The 22,816-nt window shown below is 38.0% G+C and overlaps 1 protein-coding gene across 5 annotated transcripts; it reads left to right on the forward strand.

The window, feature by feature from the left end:
- Nucleotides 1-1,332: 1,332 nt before the first annotated feature.
- Nucleotides 1,333-22,450, forward strand: RWDD1 (RWD domain containing 1). 5 transcript variants are annotated; one of them, XM_010373228.2, is made up of 9 exons: nucleotides 1,799-2,047; nucleotides 4,447-4,560; nucleotides 11,155-11,220; nucleotides 13,464-13,536; nucleotides 13,759-13,889; nucleotides 17,941-18,084; nucleotides 19,388-19,520; nucleotides 20,042-20,104; nucleotides 22,156-22,450. In XM_010373228.2, exons 3-9 carry the CDS (start codon nucleotides 11,212-11,214, stop codon nucleotides 22,275-22,277), a joined length of 675 nt encoding a protein of 224 aa, XP_010371530.1. In that variant the 5' UTR covers nucleotides 1,799-2,047; nucleotides 4,447-4,560; nucleotides 11,155-11,211; the 3' UTR covers nucleotides 22,278-22,450. The 5 variants fall into 5 exon arrangements, with proteins under 5 accessions (XP_010371529.1, XP_010371530.1, XP_010371533.1 ...); XM_010373229.2 differs by lacking the exon at nucleotides 1,799-2,047 and adding an exon at nucleotides 3,360-3,378; XM_010373231.2 differs by lacking the exon at nucleotides 13,464-13,536.
- The last annotated feature ends 366 nt before the right edge of the window (nucleotides 22,451-22,816 follow it).

A 22,816-nucleotide genomic window follows, 5' to 3' on the forward strand; every position in this document is an offset into this window, starting at 1 on the left:
AGTGATACATAAGGTTTGAAATAGATGCTTCACCAAAAGTTTTGTTAATGAAATAGGAATGCAAATAAAGAGGTACTACATTTACTAGATTGCAATTGGCAACCAAAAGTAACCTTTTTCTAACGTAAACCTTGTTATGTTTGTTGCTTTGCTGCATCTCATTTATTTTGGTAGGTTGTTTTTATTATTCTGTTAGGAGAAAAAACTTCATTTTGTTTGATTTTCTTTGATCTAGGAGTTATTTAAAGATGTAATGCCATCTTCCTTGCCAAATTTGATTGTCTTCCTCACTTATTTCGGTCAACAGAACTTCATCTTTCCAGTTCTTGTAGCCAAAAGTCAGCCTTGACTCCCCACTTAGGACTTATGCACTAGCTGTTTCCTCTGGCAGCTCTTTCCTTATAACAAATCATTATAATTCCTCTGAACTGAGGAGATCCAAAAAAAATAAGCAACTTATAATTGCAAAGTTACTTTATGTATTTTATTTGATTCTTATCATAGTTAGGAGACTCCACTTTTTCTTAAAGTTTAAAAGAATGCCTGAAATCAACCCTTAATACTGTAAACACGTAATAAGTACCAAAGTGTTCCTCTGCTATAGGTAAGCAGCACTCCTCAATAAAAGATCAAGGTGCCTTCTGGTCCATGGGACATCACCATTTCAACAAGAGAAAACTTCAGAGGCTTCATTAGGAAGCTTTCGTTTAAAAAGTGTTCCTCCCACTATACAAGTGAAACCAGCTTTAATACAGAGAAATCAAAACAAAAATACAGAAAAGTGGGGAGCAAGTTTTTAGTATTTTCTTAAAATTTTCCATTTTTTCGACTTAGCACAATATTGTAATAAAGGAACATGGGATCCTTTATTATTGTTACCACAGTTTAATATTCTTTTCATAAAGTTAACCATGTTTATTTAGCCATTTTCTTAGCTTTTGCCATCATGGCACTTTGAAAATTTTCTTTGTAATTGCTGCAATGACCTTGGAGATCACAGATGCATGCTACTTGCTCAAGTTTATTCTTGGAAGTGGTATTACCAAATTAAAAGTTCTCAATATTTCTCGGGGTACTGCAGTTTTTACATTGCATATTACAACTGTTATACTGAGATCGACATTCCTCTCACCAATTCACAAATACACAGTCACGGACATCTTGAGATCTATAAAACGTCAAGCCGCGTTCACTTCACAAATTCACAAGTTAAGCCTAAAGATCTGAACCGAGAAGCCGGACCTACGGTCTATTTCTCCCCCCCGGATCCACCCCGACTTATGAAGCAGTTAGGCCTACCCTTCCGTGCTCATTCAAGGCAGTGCAGAGCTTTTGTTCCCCCGCCCAGTGGAATCTACCCTGGCCCCAGCCCCTCGTCCAACTCCAGTGGGACGCCAAGCAATACGGAGTTCAAGAAGCGCAGAAATCTCCTGACCCCTACTAGTCCACACTAGGTAGCAAGACCGCAGCACCTACGCCACAGGGTCAAATCGGAAACCAGAAAAGGTGAAGGCACCCGACGCCCCTCGCCCTGTCCCGGCCACCAGCAACGTTATCTTTCCCTGGCGCACGATGCGGCCTTTCAGCCCAGACTCATCGAGCGAGGATGCCGCGCTGAGAAGCTTCTAAGGCTCAGGGCCTGCAAAGCCCAGGAGCCGGCTGTAGGTGTCCTTAGCAAATGCCAGATCGCGCGCACCGTCCCAGCAAGTCCCGAGCGAGTGTGGGACAGGCAGCAAATCAGTGCCCCCCTGGCCAGGCAGAACTAGTCGAACTTGGAAGTAGGGAGCAGGCGGAGGCCGGCGCTTAACTGTAGCTAAGCAGGCCGGCTCTGGCTTTGGGCCCTGGGCCTTCCAGCCGGGGACTCTGCGCCTGCGCCCGCCTGGCCGCCGCCCGCTCTCCCGGCGCTGCAGCTGTCTGGGCTGCTGCGCGCCGCCTAGGTGTCTGGGCAATCCATGGGCAAGAGCAAGGGCCACGATGACAGATTACGGCGAGGAGCAGCGCAACGAGCTGGAGGCTCTGGAGTCCATCTACCCTGACTCCTTCACAGGTGACTTCCGCGGCCGCAAGCCTGCAGCCGCCCCGAGGTGGAGTGGGACGGGCAGGAGCCGCCGCAGCTCTGGGCCTCCTAGGCTGGGGTGGAGAAGGGGACCGTGAGGCCGCGCGGCCACCTTGCCCTCCACTCTTCTCAAGTTCTTCAGTCCACTTACCAGCAACCCAGTGACTTTTTCCCCCTTCTCTGCTTGTTCCCTGAAATCTAAAAGTCCGGGTGATGCTGGAAGGTGTCAGGCCTGAAAATTGAGTCGGGATTACTTTGGTTTCTGTGTAACCTACAGCAACCTGAGATTTATAATACGTTAAGAGAAAAGATACTCCAAGTGAGATTCGTTTTTCCACAGCCGCAAGGATGTTAGTTTTCACATTTTCACCTTTCTTAAGGTAGAAAGTGTTTTTCATACGATGCTGTTTTAGTTTATGGGATTCAGAATACTGTTCTCAGTTACTCAGATAGGTTTTGAGAGTAGTGTAGTCCCTGAAGTCTGCCAGGTTTCTTTTCTTATGAAAAAAAAAAAAAAAATCTGGCGTTCAGCAGAATGCCTAATGGATTATGTGGCCCAAAGTTCCGTTCCGCTATAAATTCATAGGTTGTTAGATTGGAAGGGAGATTAGACATCATCTAGCTTGGGGATCCTGCTACAAGCCAAGGTCTTGGGGGCTCAGGAAAGCTAAGTGGCTTGCTCTGGACTGTCCGCCAGCGAGTTAGCGGCAGGGCTGGTACTAAGAGTTACGTCCGGAACGCTTGCCTGTTCCTTCACCTTCCAGACATGTGGGACTTGGGATTCAGCTCCAGCTGAGAATGGGGAGAGCAGAAGATTACTTGATAGGTTGGGCTAATGTGAAATATTATAATGAGAAGTTCATTAGGTATAATTTAGAGGATGAGATTTCTCTATTAAGCCATACTTTGGATGATTATAAAAATGCTACATATCAATATGGCTCCTCAGATTTGAGAAGCGGCCAAATAAAGCCAATATGAGTGAGTAGAAACTAGGTGTGTGCATTTACATTCACCATTCTTTCCTTTGAGTGTTGCCTATCGTTGATAGTCAGAATTTTATAGTGGAAGGTATATTACTTTAACTCATAAACTCCAACCCCTCTCCCTTTCATCGTTTAGCTTAGTTTTCTTGGTTCCACCTTTTGATCACTGCTTGCAATGGTAGCAAATTTTGTTCTGCTTTGCCAACAGGCAGATGTCTCTCAGCTATCCCTGTGTAGCTCCAGTCCTGTTCATGTTCTCTCTCACCAGCAGTACCTCTGTGCTGTGAGGATGTTAAGGGGATGAGTGAAGAGGGGTTTGAGAGTGTCATTAACTGGGTGAGTGTGTATGGAGTCTGGCTCCCTTCTCTATCCTTGCTTATATGTCTGTGTCTAAAATAGAACATAGGGTCAGTTGTTGGATATATTCTTAATCATGTTTGGTCATTTCCAGAACTTTGGAAACATAATAGATATGAACACTGTAGGCAGAGTCAAGAAAGCAGGATATGCGATTCTTTTCATTTCTTTGGACATAAGCTATCGCTCACTAAATCCTATGCATATAAGCATTTATAAAACTGATACCTTTTTTTGTTTTTAACCCTGAAATAATCTTGTGGGTATTTCAAATTGTACTAGGCCCTGACAGCTCTGGTATGGTTCACTATGTGAAATTCTTATCAGATGCCCAAGTGCTTGAGGATTCTGAGCCAGGGTAATAAAAGACAATTTATGAATCTTTTGATGCATTCAGGTATTCTGCACTATCAGATGAGCCATCTGTCTCTAACTCCTGTCAACATTTCTACAAGCTTTGCAATAAATAAATTAAAATGAGATGTCTTTATTTATAATTCTTAGGGAACGTTGCCTTCCTAGTGATCACGTTCTTTATGAAACCTCTTGGGGAAAAGGCAGAGGATTTTGAAATAAAATGTTTCCATGTCTGATCTTTTAAAATCTTGGAGATTTGCAAGATTTGCTGTTTTAAAGCCTTCTTTTGTATTTATGATTCCATACTTTTGTATTCTCATGCCAGGTCTAAGAAAGAGATCTTGCTTGTGTCAGTTGGCCAAGGAACACTAAATGAGAGTTTTGTAACTTCATTTTGAATCACATTTAATTATTAAATTTGGTTAATACTCAATGCTATTGATGAAGGAAATATACTTTTTTTTTTTGATGGATGACTGAGTGCCTGACAAAGAAGCATTTGTTAAGTACACGTGACCCCATGTGGATGCTGAAGAGGCACAGTCCAGCCCATAGACCTAGGCACATAGATTTAGCGTAACCTCAGAATTAATTGCTTTGACTGTTTGCAAAGTACTTTTGGTCCAGTGTTGCATTTGTTGTGATTATAACAAATCATAATACAATTTCTTCTTTTTGCCTATTCTGTAGCTTGATTGCACATTGATCCAACCCTCCTAACAACTAGTCTTCCAAAATATAAATGGACTCTCCTGATACCACATTCTCCTTCAGTAGTTCTTCACTTGACAAGGTCCTGCTAAGGTAGTAGAATTTGGTTATTTCAATTTATGTATTGAAATCTCTGGCTGTGGGGAGTTTTATTGAAACAACTTTGTTGGCATCAGGTTAACCAAAAGCCAAGTTTCCTTAATTCTGTTTGCCTTACAAAGAGGAGTATGTAATCCTGTATTTCTTTGTCAGTACCTCTAAGCAGCAGCCATTCACATTTGACAGTTATAATTGTATCTTGAGATAGGTAAGAAGTCATCTTGTAAAAGCAGTTTGTTCTAAGTCATACTTTTTGAAAGGTCAGACACTCCCTAACAACCAGAGGTACTTATTTTAATATGGGCTCTCTCATATTTTGTGGAAACTAAAGGTAATTTCTGTATCTCTTAATGTACCTTTTAGCTGCTACCTCTTTATCCCTGTTTTTGACAAATCTTTAATTCTGTCAGTTTCACCACCATCTGTCCCCTAACGTCTCTCTGCCCTTCCTCTATGGCCAACAGCTAACTTTCTTCCTTCCTTCCTTTCCTTCCTTCCCTTCCTTCCCTCCTTCCTTCCTTCCCCCCCTCTTTCTTTTTCTCTTTCTTTCTTTTTTCTTTTTGTCCTTTCTCTCTCTCTCCTTCCTTCCTTTCTTCCCCTTTCCTTTCCTTACCCATTCCTTTCCTTCTCCTTTCCTCTCCCCTCCCCTCCCCTCCCCTCCCCTCCCCACTCCCCTCTCCCCTCTCGCCTCTCCCTCTCCTTTTTGAGACAAGGTCTCACTCTGTCACCCAGGCTGAAGCACAGTGCCCCAGTCAGCTCACTGGAGCCATGGACCTGTGGGCTCAAGTGATCTTCCCACCTCAGCCTCCAGAGTAACTGGGATTACAGGCTTGCAGTACCATGCCTGGCTAATTTTTGCATTTTTTGTATCAGCAGGGGTCTTGCGTTGTTGCCCAGGCTAGTCTTGAACTCTTGGCCTCAAGGAAGTCTCCCGCCTCTGACTCTTAAAGGGCTGGGATTATAGGCGTGAGCCACTGCACCTGGCCCAGCTTACTCTTTTTCTCAATTTTTTTCTTTTTTCTTTTTTTTTTTTTGAGAGAGTCTCCCTTTGTCACCCAGGCTAGAGTGCAGTGGTACCATCTTGGGTCACTGCAACTGCCACCTCACAGGTTCAAGCAATTCTCCTGCCTCACCCTCCCAAGTGGTCGGGATTACAGATATGTGCCACCATGCCTGGCTAATTTTTGTATTTTTAGTAGAGACTGGGGTCTCGCTATGTTCCCAGGCTGGTCTTGAACTCCTGGCCTCCAGTGATCCACCCACTTCAGCCTCCCAAAGTGCTAGGATTGAGTCATCATGTGCTAGCATGAGTCACCATGCCCGGCCCTCAAAAGTATTTTGAATTACTTACAGTGGTAGAAGTCTAGCATCCTTATTGAAGACTAATCTTTCTTCTATTTACCCTAACTCACAGTAATGCATAGTAATGGGATTAGTCTTTTATCAGAACTTAGGAATTATCTATTTCCGTGAATTCAATTAAGTAACTTTCCCATCCTTATTTTAGTTACTGCCCAACTTTGAAATATCCCTTTTTCTGTTTTTAAAAAAATACTTATTTTAATAAGATTAGATTCAGCTGTGACAGAAAACCCCCAATAACATTGGGTTTTAAAAAGGTAAAAACTTATTTTGCTCTTGCTTACGTGCTCTTGCACATGCAAGAGAGTTGTGGCAGCTCTATTTCAAGAACTCCTCAGGGACCCATCTTCTAATGTAGCTCTCTGTCATCCCTAAGATGTAGTCTTACACTCATGGCCAAGATGGTAACATTCCCTTTCCAGGAAGTAGGATGAATAAAGGAAGGAAGAAGAACAGAGAGAAGTGAGAGAAGGCAAGTTTCTTAAGGAAATTTCCTGGAAACTGTCAGAGGGCATATCTACTTCGATCTTTTTAGTGGGAACTTAGTCATTTGGTGAGGGCTAGCTGGCAATGAAACTGGGAAATGTAGTCTTTATTCTGGGTAGTCAGTATGCTGAGTTAAAAGTGGCATAACTTAAATAAGGGGAGAGTGGATATTGGGGGGCTTTTAGCAGTACTTCCCAACATCTTTTTTCTTTGCTGTACTTGCTTCACGTTTTTTCTCTATAGTGGCAACTTTATGTAATGTCCTTAGACAAACCACTTAGCCTCTCCAAGCCTTAGTCTCTGTATCAGTTTAATGAGAAATAATGTGAGTGGAAATACCTTATACCTTATAATTGTAAAACAAACATATGATACTCTTTACTAGAAATACCATCTTAGTTGATTTTTCCACTAATATGGCTTCATAATTTCTTGTGTCTTTCGACTAATGATTTTGATTTCCACTTTTTTTTAGCTCCACATGGGCATTGCCACACCTTAAAAATGCCACCTCTAACATTTTGGCCCCTGAAAATTACTCCTTCCCATAACCTTTGTACACTGTAGTTCTTTTGTTCCCATGCTTTTATTGAACATGCGTCTCATGATTTCTCATGGATTGGTAGTTCAGGAGTTTCTTTCTGGTCCATCTTGCCTCCCTATTCTATCTGGCTCCCCAGGTCTGGCAGTTCACTGATACTCTTCCTAACATTCCCATATTTTTTGGTTTCCTCATTTACCAGATATTTACTATATGCATTTTTTTAGGATCTCAGCTTGGGGAAACAGACATCAGATACATTTAGGGAGAGGGGATGGTCTGAGTTGTTTTGGAAAATTTAGGTGTAATGACAAGTTAACAAGTAAATGAGACTAGGGAAAGGGTATTCCAGCCTGGGACGCACATATGCAGAAGCAGGACTCTGAGGGATCAGAATATGTTCAAAGGACAAGTTATTTGGGTATTAGAACATGAAGTGAGAAGTGAGAGTCATGGAAAATGAGACTTGACCAATAAGCAGGGGCCACATCACAGAGGGCTTTGTCAGGGACTTAGATGTGATCTGACAGGGCAATAGTTCATTGCCCATTTTATTCCCACACAGACCATATAGTGCATATTGTAGACACTGCCACATCAGACTCAGATTCTAATAGGTGGGGTGACTTCACAAATACAATAGACTTTGAGTTACGCGTATTTTTTAGTGTGCTGGCTGTGATTCTACCCCTTTCTCACAACTCATTCCAACACACTTTATATGGATAGGGAACTGCTGCTGTAAGCAGGTAACAATGTGATGAAATCTGCCTGCTAGGAAACTGACGAGACAGTGGGCAGGATGGGGTAGAATGAGGAGAATCATTCTTCACCTGCTCTTGAAACTCACTTCCCTTGATTTTCATAACACTGTTACCTCTTGAGTTTGTTATTACTTCCTCTTACTTTGTTCTCCAAATTGAGGATTCCTTACAAAGCTTATGTTGGCTTTTTTTCTTTGTGTTACATTTCTGATGATCTCATTTAGTCTAATGGCTTTAACTATCACCTCTGTGTAGATGATCCCAAATGGAATTAAAGCCCAGCTCTCTTTACCACCATTCGCCCATTTCTGATTGCATGTTCAACACTTCTAACTGAAAGTCCTAAAGTGTCCTTAAAATTTATCATGTCTGATTTTTTTGTTATTACTCATTTTTGTTAGTGGCATCACATTCTCAGCCTGCAGCCTGCCAACTTAAAATATCATCACCACCGTTTCCCGCTATTCCCATTGCTGCTGTCCTACTTCAGGACCTCATTACCTTTGCCTGGATTATCGCAATAGTGACCTAGTTTCATACTGCCTGTAGTCGTTTCCCTCCTTTCATTTTATGCGCTGTTGTTAGATTTGTCTTCCTATGTTTTGAGAACAATTCTGATCAGATTATTGCTAAAAAAAAAAAAAAAAAGATTGTGTACAACTAAACTTTCAACTGTATTTTCACCTAGTTTTCTTCGCTCACATACAAGTTCAGCAAACGGAATAATTTCTTATTCCGTATATATATCTTTAGCTTTCCCACCATTAGGCCCTTGCTTCCATGGTGCCCTCAAGTGCATTTCCCTTCTCCATCTCTGCTTGCCAATATGCCACTCGTGATTCACAGCCTAGCTCAAATGACTTCCTTGGAATTTCTCAGCTGGAAATGTGTTTTCTTTTTAAATGATGCTCTATATAGTTTATTCTGTTTGTTCAGTTACTACCTGATATCCTTGGACAAATTATTTAAAAGCGCTGTATCTCAGTTTCCACATCTGTAAAATTGGGATGATAGTATATTTAATTCTTCTTCTTCTTACTATTTTTTTTGAGACAGAGTCTCGCTCTGTCACCCAGGCTGGGGTGCAGTGGCCAGATCTCAGCTCACTGCAAGCTCCGCCTCCCGGGCTTACGCCATTCTCCTGCCTCAGCCTCCCGAGTAGCTGGGACTACAGGCACCCGCCACCTCACCCGGCTAGTTTTTTGTATTTTTTTAGTAGAGACGGGGTTTCACCATGTTAGCCAGGATGGTCTCGATCTCCTGACCTCGTGATCCGTCCGTCTCGGCTTCCCAAAGTGCTGGGATTACAGGCTTGAGCCACGGCGCCCGGCCACATTTAATTATTTTTAAGACATATTTTACATTTAACATCTCTGAAATATGGACTCGTCTTATAATCAGTTACATGTCGGTTTAGTTGGCAGCTTATTTTTCTTTCTTAGTGGTACGTAAAGTGTATCTCATACTTGATGGCATTGAAAATTTAGTGAATTATAGTAATAGTATAAATCATGGTCTTGTGCTAGAAGTACAGGATTTTCGTGTAAATGCATAGCATAGCACAAGCACAAAGTGATGCTCAATAAATGTTACCTGTTGTAATTGAGTATTGGTTACGCCTGACCTGTAGCCTCAGGGAGTTCTAGAAACTGGTAATAAGTTGGAATGTCGTTGGGCTGATCTCTTATTTCTGTAGTTGCAGTGTTTACATTTCATGACTTGCTAAAGTTGGTCATGAAAGGAAATAAGAATGAAATACATCAACTATATTTTGCATGTATTTGTTAAAATATAGACGAGGCCAACCATATTATGGCTCTATTATAATAACCTTTCGGTGGGTTGAAACTTTTTTCAGCATGGGCTGAACTACCCAAGACCTATTAAAATATGAATCTCCTGAGTCTTTTATCTAACACTTTTCTAGTAATCACAGGTGTTCATCATTTCTTAAAGTACCTTAAATTCAATTAAAATGACATCTATCTTGAAAATAATTGGTTTGGGGTTTTTTGTTTATCTTTTTTTTTTTTTTTTTTTTTGAGGCAGAATCTTGCTCTGTCGCCCAGGCTGCGGTGCAATGGCACAATCTTGGCTCAGTGCAGCCTCTGCCTCCCAAGTTCAATAAATTCTTGTGCCTCAGCCTCTGGAGTAGCTGGGATTACAGGCATGCGCCACCACGCCTGGCTATTTTTTGTGTTTTTAATAGCGATGAGGTTTCACCATGTTGGCCAGGCTGGTCTCGAACTCCTGGCTTCAAGTGATCCGCCCACCTCAGCCTCCCAAAGTGCTGGGATTATAGGCATGAGCCTCTGTGCCCAGCCAGAAAATACCGTTGATAGTATATATTTATAATGGCTTTAGAAAGTTCCCAGGTAGGAAAAGTTGAATAGTTTCCATGATTGCTTCTTCAGTGATCTATTGCTCTTTCATTTCTGAAAAAGCCTGCAGAGCTGCTGCCAACCTTAACAGGTACCAGTGCTTCCTGGACAAGGAATGAGGCATAGGCTTTTCTCATAGGCTTAGCAGCCATCCCTGGTGGCTTGAAGTGTCCTTGTTTACTTTTCAGATGGTTCTGAGTATAAATTTTCTTCGTTGATGTTTTTCCTCCTTTCATTCTATTCATTTAGTTCTTTTATTGGGGCAGTATTAATTGAGTTTCTAGATACTGCCAGATACTGATCTAGGAGCTCTCATAGAGTTGTTACAGCATTCTTGTTGAGGAATAGATAATAAACAGAGATGAGTATTAGATAGACAATAGGCTATAAAATGACATACAAAACTTTGTTATTTATATAAATGTTGCTTTACATGTTTCGTCTTGCTGAGTAAATTACATGCAATCTGATGTTTACATTCATAGCTATTTGATTTATAATTCTGTGAAAGATGGTAGAGGCTTAGTAAGCATGTGTGAAAGAAAGTTTGGTTTCAGAGATGATGTGGTAGAGAATGACAGCAAGAAGACACTAATTTTAACAAATCAGTATTTACTGTTTGTCATGGAGATTCTGAGTTATATCTCACAATATATAAGTATAAATATCAGTGAAACATGAATATCAGTGGGTAGTTTCAGGTGGGAAACATGAAACTCTTTGCCATTATGTTTGGGATTTTTTTAAGAATGTAATTTTCCATGTATAGGTGGAGATTTTAAAATAAAAGGTAAACTACTTAATTATTTTAGTTGTCTTGGTAAAACTCCAAGAGGGTTATCTACCATAGTTATTTCTTTCCAGATTAAAGACAACCCTGCATTTAAATAGAAAGTTGATGGTAATTTTATCATTTCAGTGTTCTGTTTAGTCTGTATTTCTGGAAATGGAAATATAGCCTAGGGACCAGTTTCCAGGAGTGATAATTTGCTAATAAGGAAAAGTATCTGCCTTAGAAGGCATTTCAATAACTTCTGTGTGTATTTTCTTGCAGTATTATCAGAAAATCCACCCAGCTTCACCATTACTGTGACATCTGAGGCTGGAGAAAATGATGAAAGTAAGTCTCATAAAAAATACTTGTGGTTTTTCTAAGCTTCTCAGGAATTTCATTCATTCTGTAGGCATTATGCTGGATATTGCCAGTGTGGAGGTGCTAAGGGGCTGTTACGAATCTACCATGAATGTTGTATATTTCTAGTCAGAATTTACTGTGTGAACATGATTTCTAGGGAAATAGAGAGGAAATTAATGAAATATAGTGTGGCACAATAAGCTTAGTTTTTAAAAGTGAAATAGTAATAATTTGCCACAATGATAAACTTTATATTTTTAATTTACTTTTTAATTTTTTGGTGAGAACATTTAATATCTAATCTCTTGGCAATTTTTAAGTATACAGTACATTATTGTTAGCTGTAGTAACAATGCACTACAGTAGATCTGAAGTTACTCATCTTGTCTTAAACCTTTTATCCTGTAACTAGTATCTCCCCATCCCTAATATCAGTTATAAAATATCTTCTTTCGTGTATGATTTTATTTTAGTCTTCTCCCTTTTTTCTAGTCTAGCTGTTTTGTTAGACCTTTTCTATTGTTTTTCTAATGTATTTCATTTATTTCTGTTCTGATCTTTATTATTTTCTTCCTTGTGCTGATTTCATGCCATTTTTTCTTTTTCTAGTTCTTTGAGGGGCATGTTAAATTGTTTCTTCAGAACTTTATTTGATGTAGGCATTTATTGCTATTAACTTTCCTCTTAGAACAACTTTTGCTTCAACCCATAAGTTTTGGTATGATGTGTTTCCATTTTCTTTTTTTTTTTCTTTTTGTAAAATTTTTAAAATTTTAAATATTTTTTAGAGACAAGGGTCCCACTCTGTTGCCCAGGCTAGAGTGCCATGTGCTCTGTTAGCTCACTGCAGCCTCCAACTCCTGAGCTCAAGCAGTTCTCCCACCTTCAGCCTCCCAAATAGCAAGGACTACAGGCACTTGCTACCATTCCCAGCTCAATTTTTAAATTTTTTGTAGGCATGAGGTCTCACTCTGTTTCCCAGGCTGGTCTTGAACTTCTGACTTGCAATTATCCTTGTACTTTGACTGTCCAAAGTACTGAGATTACAGGCATGAACCCCAGCGCCTGGCCATGTTCCATTTTCCTTTGTCTCAAGATGTTTTTAAAATTCCCTTTAAATTTCTTCTTTAATGCATTGAGTGTTTAAAGTCTGGGAGGTAATAGGAATGGTGAGATGCTGGCCAAAGGGAACAAAGGTTCAGTTATGCAAGATGAATAAGTTTGGGCATCTAATGTACAACATAGTGACTGTAATTAATTATAGATAATACTGTATTATATACTTGAAATTTACTAAAAGAGGTGATCTTAAGTGTTCTCACCACATACACACACACACACACACACACACAAATCATGATGATGTGAGGTGATGTTAATTAGCTTGGTTCTGATAATCATTTCACAATATATATATCAAAACATCACATTGTACACCTTAAATATATGCAATTTTTATTTGTTGAGTATACCTCAAGAAAGCTGGGAAAGAAATAAAATGAAAAAAAAAAAAATCTTGTTCCAGCAATAAAACTAAAAATGTGCTAATAAAAGAAGGAAGGAAAATGCCAGAAGATAGTGTTTCTTACTGACCTCTAACACATAATCTTTTGCCATTTTTGGTTCATAAAATTCCTTGTTAATATCATAACATGAAAAATAAAATATCAAACCTGTAAATTTTAAGGTACTTTTTTTCCCCGTCCATGAAGAGCGGTATAAATTTGTATTGCTTCATCAAAATCAGTAGGTTTTAATAATATAAAATGTGAGTTACACAAAAGATGGCACTCTGGGAAAAAGATCATTGTAATAAAAAGTCTTAACAGAAAATGTTTCGCACTACTGCTTAGTTGCAGACTGCCTGGTGGAATTGAGGACTCAGTGGCCTGCACTGCAGAGAGGCACCTTGCACTGACACGCCCATAGGAGTTTTACTTCCGTACAAGTGTGAGATCCGTAAATTGACACAGTCTTAAAGAGTGAGGGGGAATTTCTAGATGAATTAGGTTAAAAGTTTCCCATACAACATTTTGTACTGTCGAGGTCAAAACGGTGCCATCCAGCCACTAATTAGCCCTGCTGACATTGTGTGGATTTAAATATAGATTCCAGGGCTACAGCCAGATCTTCTGCAGGTAGGAACTGGCTCTGGTAGAGGCTGAAAATCAGCATACGGTAGTAGTTTTTAAAAATGTGTTGTATTCAGTGCCTTTTGTTTATCTTAGGAAAGGTTTTTAATGAGTGGCGTTTATTCATCCTCTTTCTCAGACATGCAGTCTGGTAAAATACCAGTAAATGGTAAATGTGCTTCATGTGTAAGTGTGATTTTTGGTAATCCCATGATTTGTTTCACTTATCTCTTTGTGGTATGTGTTGTTTACGTTAGTGATTATCCATCTGGTCTCTTACTAACCTTTTTCTTCATGGGAAAATCTGTTGTGCTACTTTTTACTGATTCAACAAAGGTATCTATCTCTATTTTTTAAGGTATTCACATCAAACTCTTATCTTGTGTCTTAGCTGTCCAGACTACCCTCAAGTTTACATACGGTGAAAAATACCCAGATGAAGCTCCCCTTTATGAAATATTCTCCCAGGAAAACCTAGAAGATAATGATGTCTCAGACATTTTAAAATTACTAGCATTACAGGTAAGGAAATAATAATTTTATGTTTTGTAGCAGCATTTGTTGGCCTTAAATATTACACATTAATTTCAAGAGTTAGAAAATGCTATTGTATAAATAGTACATTGACCAAGCAGAATTCATGATACATAATCACAGAGCATCTTTATTTTTGTTTCCTACTGTCCCTTTAAAATTTGAGTAATAGAATTTGTCCCAGTGCCCCTGCTTGAAACTCAGTCAGCCCCATGGCTTTTTCGCTCATGTCATGAGTGATAAAAAGTCCAATGGGTACTTTAAGTTGTAAACAGTGTTTTGATTTGGTTTTTAGAATGCCTAGTCCCATATGTAGCTACCATTTTCAACTTTTTAAAAAAATTAAAACTTCTTCCCTCTCTGACTTGTTACACTCTGGTTGCCTATAGTCTGGGAAAAGTACTAGTGATTGATTTTTTTCTCCCATCTCTCCTCCTCCCGAAGCTTACAAACAATAGTAATGGCTTATGACCCCTTTATGAGGGGAGGCTTATGTGGAAATAAAAATGGATATTAAAAAAGGTTTTACTGGATTAATTTTATTGTGGGATAGGCTACCCATAATCTGGGCTTGGCAGGTATTTAAAATATACTCATGCCTGGGTAGAGAGTTTTCATGGGGTTCTTCAGAGTAGAGAGTAGGGAGGGGGGTAAAATTCTTATACCACTATCTTAAAGTCAGAAGTCCTACCTTTATTTGTTTACTCTAAGAAGAATTGACAGAAAACATATCTCCACCTTAGACGTGACTTACGTATTCTAAAGACCAGTGGTCACCAAAATGTTGATGTTATAAAAATATCTGGAGCTGTTGCACAGTGAGGAGTGAAAGAAGATGTATCAGATAGGAATTTTTGCTGATCTTGGGCCCTATTCACCTTGTTACCTAGCATAAAGTTATGCTAATTCTAACATCTTTTTTTTTGTATTTTTATTTTTTTGGAGACAGAGTCTTGCTCTGTCACCCAGGCTGTGGGGCAGTGACATGATCATGGCTCATGCAGCCTTGAACTCTGGGGCTCAAGTGATCCTTTTGCCTCAGCCTACCAAAGTGCGGGGATTACAGGCATGAATCACCTTGCCCAGCTCTTCGAACATCTTCTAAAACATTGCAGAGAACCTGGGATGGTTATGCTATATTCAGTCAGTCACACTTTAATGTAAATTATATAGTCTAAGTGAATTTTTCCATGTTTTTAATATTTTATTTGTACTCAAACTGTCTCTTTTCAAAAAGGCTGTTTTTTATTCTTTGACGCCTTCCTGAGCCTCAGGTGTGTTCAGGGAATATTTGTCCTTTGTTTTCCAGAAAATAATTGTTATAATTTTCCAGTATCAAAATAATAAATTCATATTACAGAAACTCAGAAGATACAAAAAATCATGAAGAAGAAGAAGATAAAGATTCTTATTAATTGTACCCACCATGTATAATTGTCTATTAACATTTTGGTGTGATCTAGTGTGAGACTTTTTTTCCTTATGCTTATATACACAGTCCCCCTCTCCCACCCAAATTAGATCATTTTATGCGTAATGTTTTATAACATCCTCTTTTTCACATAATATATGTGAGCATCTTTTCATTTCAGTTAAACATATATGAGTCATTATGTTTGGTTATGGTATAGAATCTCATTGTATGTATATGTAATTACTCTTTTTCTAAAACAATTTACAGTTGTCTCTCATTTTTGCCTGATATATAATTAACATATAATTAAGAATGAGTATATAATTCTTTCAGCATTCTTATATATCACTACTTGTAAGTCCTTAGAGCAGGTTCTCTTTTGTACTCCTAGTGCCTGGCACATAATAGACACTCAAATGTTTGTTGAATAAATGAAAAGAAAGAATTGCTGATGAGTATACTAGTTCAGTGTTTCCTGGAAGTAGGATTGCTGGATTAAAGGGAATACATACTTAATAATTTCATACATACTGCTAATTTAGCCTTCAGAATGGTTGTGCCAATTTATGATCTCACTGTAGTCATTGTGGTATCTGTTTTCCCACATCTGCTAATACCAGATATTTTCATTTGGACATAAAATGATGACAAGGTGAAAATGGAATGTAATTATAATTTGCATTTTAAAAATACTAGTGATGTGGAACTAGTATGACTTCCGAGTTGTCCAGTTTCCATGTGAATGATTATTTTTTTGCTTTTCTATTGGAATACTTAACTTTTCTAAAAGATATCCTACTTTTATTGGATATGAAAGTTTTGTTATTGAAATGTGTCAAGCATTAGGTTGAGTGAACAAGAAAGACACCATCCCTGGTCTCATTGATTTTTTTTCTCTAGTGAGCAGTGTGGATTAGCAAATTGGAAATCATTCTGTATGAAAAATGCTGTGATGGAATCTTATGAAATATAAGATTATATGGGTTGACATAGACAAAGTTCTGGAGAAGCTTCCAGGAGTAGCTGAGAGCTGTAGGAAGAGTTAGCCAGGAAATAGAGTAGAAGAATTTCAGGGTAGAGGAACAAACTTGTTAAAGGATATTGAGGTGAGAGAGAGCAAGTGATTGATTATTTCTACTAGAACTTCTAGTCACACAAAATTTATTGAACTTAGGATTTGAAGTTGGTGGTGATAAGTGGCGTAACTAAAGAGGCTACTGTCTTCTTTGAAGGGTCTTCTAAACTGTTCACAAAATACGGATTTGGTCCTGATTGGTTTGCAAAGCTATGAAGGGGTTTTAAGCAAGAGACTGACTAGATCAGTTTTGTGGTGCTTCAGTTTATAAATTGATTAGTTCTCTCTGTGACTCTCTCTCTCTCTCTCTCTCTCTCTCTCTCTCTCTCTCTCTCTCTCTCTCTCTCTCTCTCTCTGTGTGTGTGTGTGTGTGTGTGTGTGCGCGTGCGTGTGTTTATGTATGTATGTATGTACTGAGTGGTCAGGGGAGGTTGATGTTAGGTTTTAAGATCATAGCTTTTAAGAAGGCCAGTTAGGAGTTCCTTGTATTCCAAGCTGAAAATGTTGGTACTCTGGGCTAGGCTTATAACAGTGTTGATGGACAGACTTATTATGACTTTTAAGAATAGATCAGTAGCAGTGATGGAACTTATAATGGGATGGGGATGTTCAGGCTGGGTGGGTGGTGGTGTGATTTGCGGAGATTGATAATCCAGGAATAAGTTTTGAGGAGAAGATGATGGTTTTGTGTTGAGATGACTGTGGAACATCAAGTCACTGCCCCAAAATAGTCAGTTTTAATATGGGTTTGTTACTCAGGAGAAGTTTGTTTAGTCATAGATATAGGATGGTTAGCATAGAAACACCACAGAGAAGCCCCAGTGAATTGGATTGTAGGAGCTAGCTTGAAGCCTAGTACTTAGAGGGCCCAGGAGATGCAATACCTATTCAGATGCTGCTGAGGCCAGCCCTGTCAAAGAAATGTTTAGTAATCTCTGCTTCTAGCACTGAGATTCTGGCTAGTATATTTTCAAATTATTTTTGTCTTCTTCATTGGAACCCTATCTTGTTACTTTTTTTCTGCCTTCAAATCACCAGCTTCCTAATAGCCTTTTGAGTTATATCCTTTTCATGAGTTTGAGATGCTTTTATATTTGGTTTTAAACCATTTCAAATCTAAAGGAAAAAAAGGTTGATATAGATAAACTACAGTATTTCTTACATTCTTTATTATTCTATTATTTTAGAAATCACTCTGGCCTCAAAATGCAGTTCATTGTCACGGTTCTTAAAATAGTCAGAAAAATCTAAAATACTGAAAACATGCTGGAGAAAGGATGTTACTAGTTACTACAGGAAACAGTTTTCTGAATTTTACCTATATGATTATTAAACAGAATTTGCTGAAATACAGTATCTTTTTCAAGTTGGATATGGCACATTTACATGACTTTTTAAATAAGATATTATTATTTATATATATGCTCACTTAAATGATCTTTTATTGAACTGTATGAACATAGGGTATAACCAAATTAGTAATCATTATAAATGTATGGACTTTTATTTTTCTGAGAGTTTATTCCTCATCATGTTTTCGCATTACATAGGCTGAAGAAAATCTTGGTATGGTGATGATTTTTACTCTAGTGACAGCTGTGCAAGAAAAATTAAATGAAATAGTAGATCAGATAAAAACTAGAAGAGAAGAAGAAAAGAAACAAAAAGAAAAAGAAGCAGAAGAAGCTGAAAAGGTATATTTAAAAGCCTCGTTTTATTATTTCTTAAATCGGTTTTTGGTTGCTTGGTTGGGTTTTGAGGGTGTTTTTGATCAATAGCAGCATTTTTTTTTTTTTTTTGGAAATCACAAAAATAAGTAAAAGTAAATTTTAGTGAAGTTTTACTAAAAGTAAAATTGTAGAAGTCCTTCATTTGGTTGGTGGCATAGCATGAGTAATGAATGATAATCAGTAAAAGTTAGTAAAACTCATGCAGATAAGACCAAGAAGTATAAAGATTTCACATATGATGTAGAGCCAGGGGTGTCCAATATTTTGGCTTCCCTGAGCCACATTGGAAGAAGCATTGTCTTGGGCCATACATAAAATACACTAAAAATAGCTGATGAGCTAAAAAAAATTGCAGAAAAAAACATGTTTTAAGACAGTTTATGAATTTGTGTTGGGCCACATTCAAAGCTGTCCCGGGCTGCATGTGGCTCTCTGGCTATGGGTTGGACAAGCTTGGTGTAGAGTTTAGAATTATAAATCCCCTATACTACAGTGAATTGAATAGTTACTAAATGTAAAGAAAACCTCATATTTTGAAATAAAGTGATAAAGCAATGATTTAGTATTCGAAATTGATGTGTATTCAAAACATGTCATTATTGACAGTGTATTAGTTCGTTTTCATGCTGCTGATAAAGACATACCCAAAACTGGGAACAAAAAGAAGTTAAATTAGACTTACAATTCCACATGGCTGGGGAGGCCTCAGAATCATGGTGGGAGGTGAAAGGCGCCTCTTACATGGCGGTGGCAAGGGAAAAATGAGGAAGAAGCAAAAGCAGAAACCCCTGATAAACCCATCAGATCTCATGAGATTTATTCACTATCATGAGAATAGCACAGGAAAGACAGGCCCCCATGATTCAGTTACCTCCCCCTGGGTCCCTCGTACAACACATGGAAATTCTGGGAGATACAATTCAAGTTGAGATTTGGGTGGGGACACAGCCAAACCATATCAGACAGCAACAACTTTTCTTCTTAACAATGAATAGCTATGGTGGTAAATACAGTGAATACATTGCATATTATCTTTGTTTTTTGTAATAAGTAAAAAAAATGGACTACTCCAAAGTATGTTGCCAAAACCAGTGAGAGTAGCCAGTGCAGGCAGAAATCAGTTTAAATATTTCAAAAATTCAAACATTAATTTTTCTGTTTTTCTTATAAGGGGTTATGTTTATTTACTTAGAAGATACTATTAGGATTTATTTGTTAAACTGCTGTTTCATTAATCTGGTAACTTTTTTTTTTTTAATTTTCTAAGCAATTATTCCATGGTACTCCAGTTACAATTGAGAATTTCTTAAATTGGAAGGCCAAGTTTGATGCAGAACTCTTGGAAATTAAAAAGAAAAGGATGAAAGAAGAAGAACAAGCAGGAAAAAATAAATTAAGTGGTATGATTCCCCTGCCATTCCTGTTCTTCCTAAACCCTCCTGTATCATTTTTTACATAGCAAGAGGATCATTTGGTCAGATTTCTGTAAGAAAATAATATACCTAGGCATCTAGGACAAAAAGAGAAAACATTATCTACCAGATGATATTTCTCTGCTCATAATTTGTAATTAATTTTTATGGCTTATCTTTGATATAAGTATTATATCAAATAAGTATTATAATTATTTGTATTATAAGTATTATAATTGCTAGATCCTATGATAGAAGGACATTCAGGATCATGTCTTAGAAGTAGTAGAGTCAAACCCATTTGTTTTTCTAGTACCCTAAGGCAGAGTGGGTTTTCACTTGTTCCATTTTAATGCAGATATGTTTCATATGCCACTTAGCTACTGAATACATTCAGAAATTTATTGAAATTCACAGAAAAAAGAGGTTTTCAAACTTGCTTTCTAAGTGTCGTAGTGAAAATGGAGAAAAACTATGCCATTTGAATTAAACATACTTTTTTTTTTAAGGGAAACAACTATTTGAAACGGATCATAATCTTGACACATCTGATATCCAGTTCTTGGAGGATGGTAAGATAATATTAGAATTCCACATGTAGGATGGGCACAGTAGCTCAAACCTATAATCCCAGCATTTTGGAGAGCCAAGGCAGGAAGATTGCTTGAGCCCAGGAGTTTGAGACCAGACTGGGCAACATAGTGAAACCCTGACTCTATTAAAAAAAAAAAAAAAAAAAGAATTCCACATATATATAATGTAGTCTCTTTAATTTTGAACCATGAAAATCAAACTGAACTTTATTTATTGTACATTTTTCCTCCCAAGGCTGTTAAAAAATACATTTTGGAGAGTAAATTCTAGTGGTTGACCAATTTATACATTTGAAATGAATGTTGTAATTCTATAGCAACATATATTTTAAATTTTTTGATAACTTAAGCAATATCAAAGATAGAAATAGATAGACAATGATGATCACACTATCCTCACAACTAGTAAACCAGGTTATTGTGACTCAGGTGACCTGTTTTCTTCAAATTTCTAGTATCACAGATCTGTGAAAACTATTCCATGGTCTGTCATGGAGCTTGTAAAAACCTCATGTTTAACTTCTAGCATTCCCTCTCACCAGCCTTTCGTATGACTCTTAATGTATTTGGAGCATCTAGTCCCTTGTGCTTTTCTCCTACGACCTATCCTCTTCTCTTCCATCTATCCATCATCCATCCATTCAGAAATATTTATTGCACTGTCCTGGCCACTGAGGGTATAGCAGAGTACAGTATGGGCCAGTTCTCTCCCCTTGGGAGCTTATGGCCTACATGTGTTTTCTTAAACTGGGCTCCATACTCAGTCACACCTCTGATAGCACTCTAGAGTTCTGTACTTCATTAACCTTTTGTTGTGTCTGTCTTGCCAGTTGGGAATCCTTTAGCTTCTGGCCTTTCAGCCTTGTTCTGAATTACCTGCTGAAGAAGGTTAAGAAGCAGTATTGATATAGCTTACTGCTAAATGCTTTCTAATCTAAGCTAGGCCTTTACTGACAGGCAACATTTTAAAGTTTTTGATACCTTTTCCTTTTCTGATTTAAATTTTTGGTCATTTTCACCTGGATTTTTGTAGTAGCTTCTTAAATTATTTCCCTAAATCTCTTCCTCCTCCTAGTGCCATTATCTATTCTATAGTCATTCCCTGTGAGATGGTATTTCTAAAACCCACATTTAATCATAAAATTTCTCTCCTTAAAATCCTTTGATGGTTTCCACTGCTTATAGGGAGAGAATGACCTACACAGTCTTTCTCAATCTGGCCTTCATCTATGTTACTTTCAGGTGTTTTTTCTCAGGAATTTCATCTTCCAGTTAGAATTATTCAAGGTCTTATATTTTCTCTCTCCCTTTGCATATACCTCTACCTAAAATTGCTTCATCCTGGCTCCTTTTCTTCTTGGTGCCTTCAAATTTATCATGAAGATATTTCAGACTTCATTTGCTCCATGATGCCTTTGCTATGTCTCCTAGACAGAGCTGGTTATTCTTTGGCCAGGACTTAATTGTATTATCTACTTCAGACACACTGAAGAGTGAAGATGTTTAATGCAGAGCCTGGGTATTGTTTCCTGTAGGCTTTAGACATTGTAACTGAAGGCATACCATTGGTTGAAAGGGGAACTGGGTGACAATGAAGATCAAATCAAATCAATTAATTAACAAGTATGGCTGAGCTTTAACAATGCTTATCTGCCACTACTGGAAGACATAACTCCTCATACAGGTCCCATGGTCAGTGATAATCAATTTTCTGTAACCAGGAGAACATATCATCCTTGTCTTCAACTTATAACATGCTACATTATAAATTCTAGTAAGCTTTTTTTAATAACTGGATTTTTAAATTATGAACTGGAAACATGAAGTTGCTCTTAAAATTTCAGAGTCTGTACTGACCAATACAAATCACTTTTGGTATGATACGTAGTAATTGTAGTTTGGGATTTCATCACTCCTACTTCACATGCATATTTAGAAATTTCTGTTTGGTAGTGCCAATGAGTTGTATCTTTTATTTCTGAGTATAAGACTAAAGGTGATTTTTTTTTTTTTTTTTTTTTTTTTTGAAGCTGGAAACAACGTGGAGGTAGATGAGTCTTTGTTCCAAGAAATGGATGACTTGGAGCTGGAGGATGATGAAGATGATCCAGACTATAATCCTGCTGACCCAGAGAGTGACTCAGCTGACTAATGAACTGTCCCCATCTGCAGAGAGGCTTGACTGCCACAGCATCTGTGGCTATGCTCAGAGGGTTTTGTTTTCCTTTCTTTTTTTCTAAGAAAAAATTATTTTCAGGAGAATATTCTTCTGATAGCTTTCATCATTGAACTTAATAAACTGACCTTAAAATTTCAAATATAAAATGTTCAAGGCTTCTTACTGGTGAGCACAAGGTTACGTATTTAAAATCACCTAATATTGAGAGAGATCCTGCCTATAACACCAAGACTTGAAGGTAGGCTGGTGCTGTGCACATGAGCGAGTTTATACACAGGAAATTGGAGTAACTTGGAATTTCTATGCTGGAGACTGTGGCTACTTCTGGATTTCAAGCGTTGTCTTTTATGTGAAGTGTGAGAAAACTGAGGTGACTAGCACATTAAACCATCTAGATTCTAGCCTCCAGGCACACTAAATTTAAGTCTTCACAAAACCAGGAGGCCCATATTATGATCAGGAATAAAATGAAGTTTAGCCTTCGTTTTGGTCCATTTTGTATTGCCATAAAG

Source organism: Rhinopithecus roxellana, chromosome 4 (genome assembly GCF_007565055.1).
Source record: "Rhinopithecus roxellana isolate Shanxi Qingling chromosome 4, ASM756505v1, whole genome shotgun sequence".
In the NCBI taxonomy this organism is placed as follows: Eukaryota; Metazoa; Chordata; class Mammalia; order Primates; family Cercopithecidae; genus Rhinopithecus; species Rhinopithecus roxellana.

Coding starts and splice junctions, on each gene's coding strand:
- RWDD1 (XM_010373227.1), top strand. CDS start 1,975: ATGACAGATTACGGCGAGGAGCAGCGCAACGAGCTGGAGGCTCTGGAG. Junction 11,221..13,758: donor GGCTGGAGAAAATGATGAAA/GTAAGTCTCATA, acceptor CTTGTGTCTTAG/CTGTCCAGACTACCCTCAAG. Junction 20,105..22,155: donor TATCCAGTTCTTGGAGGATG/GTAAGATAATAT, acceptor TTTTTTTTGAAG/CTGGAAACAACGTGGAGGTA.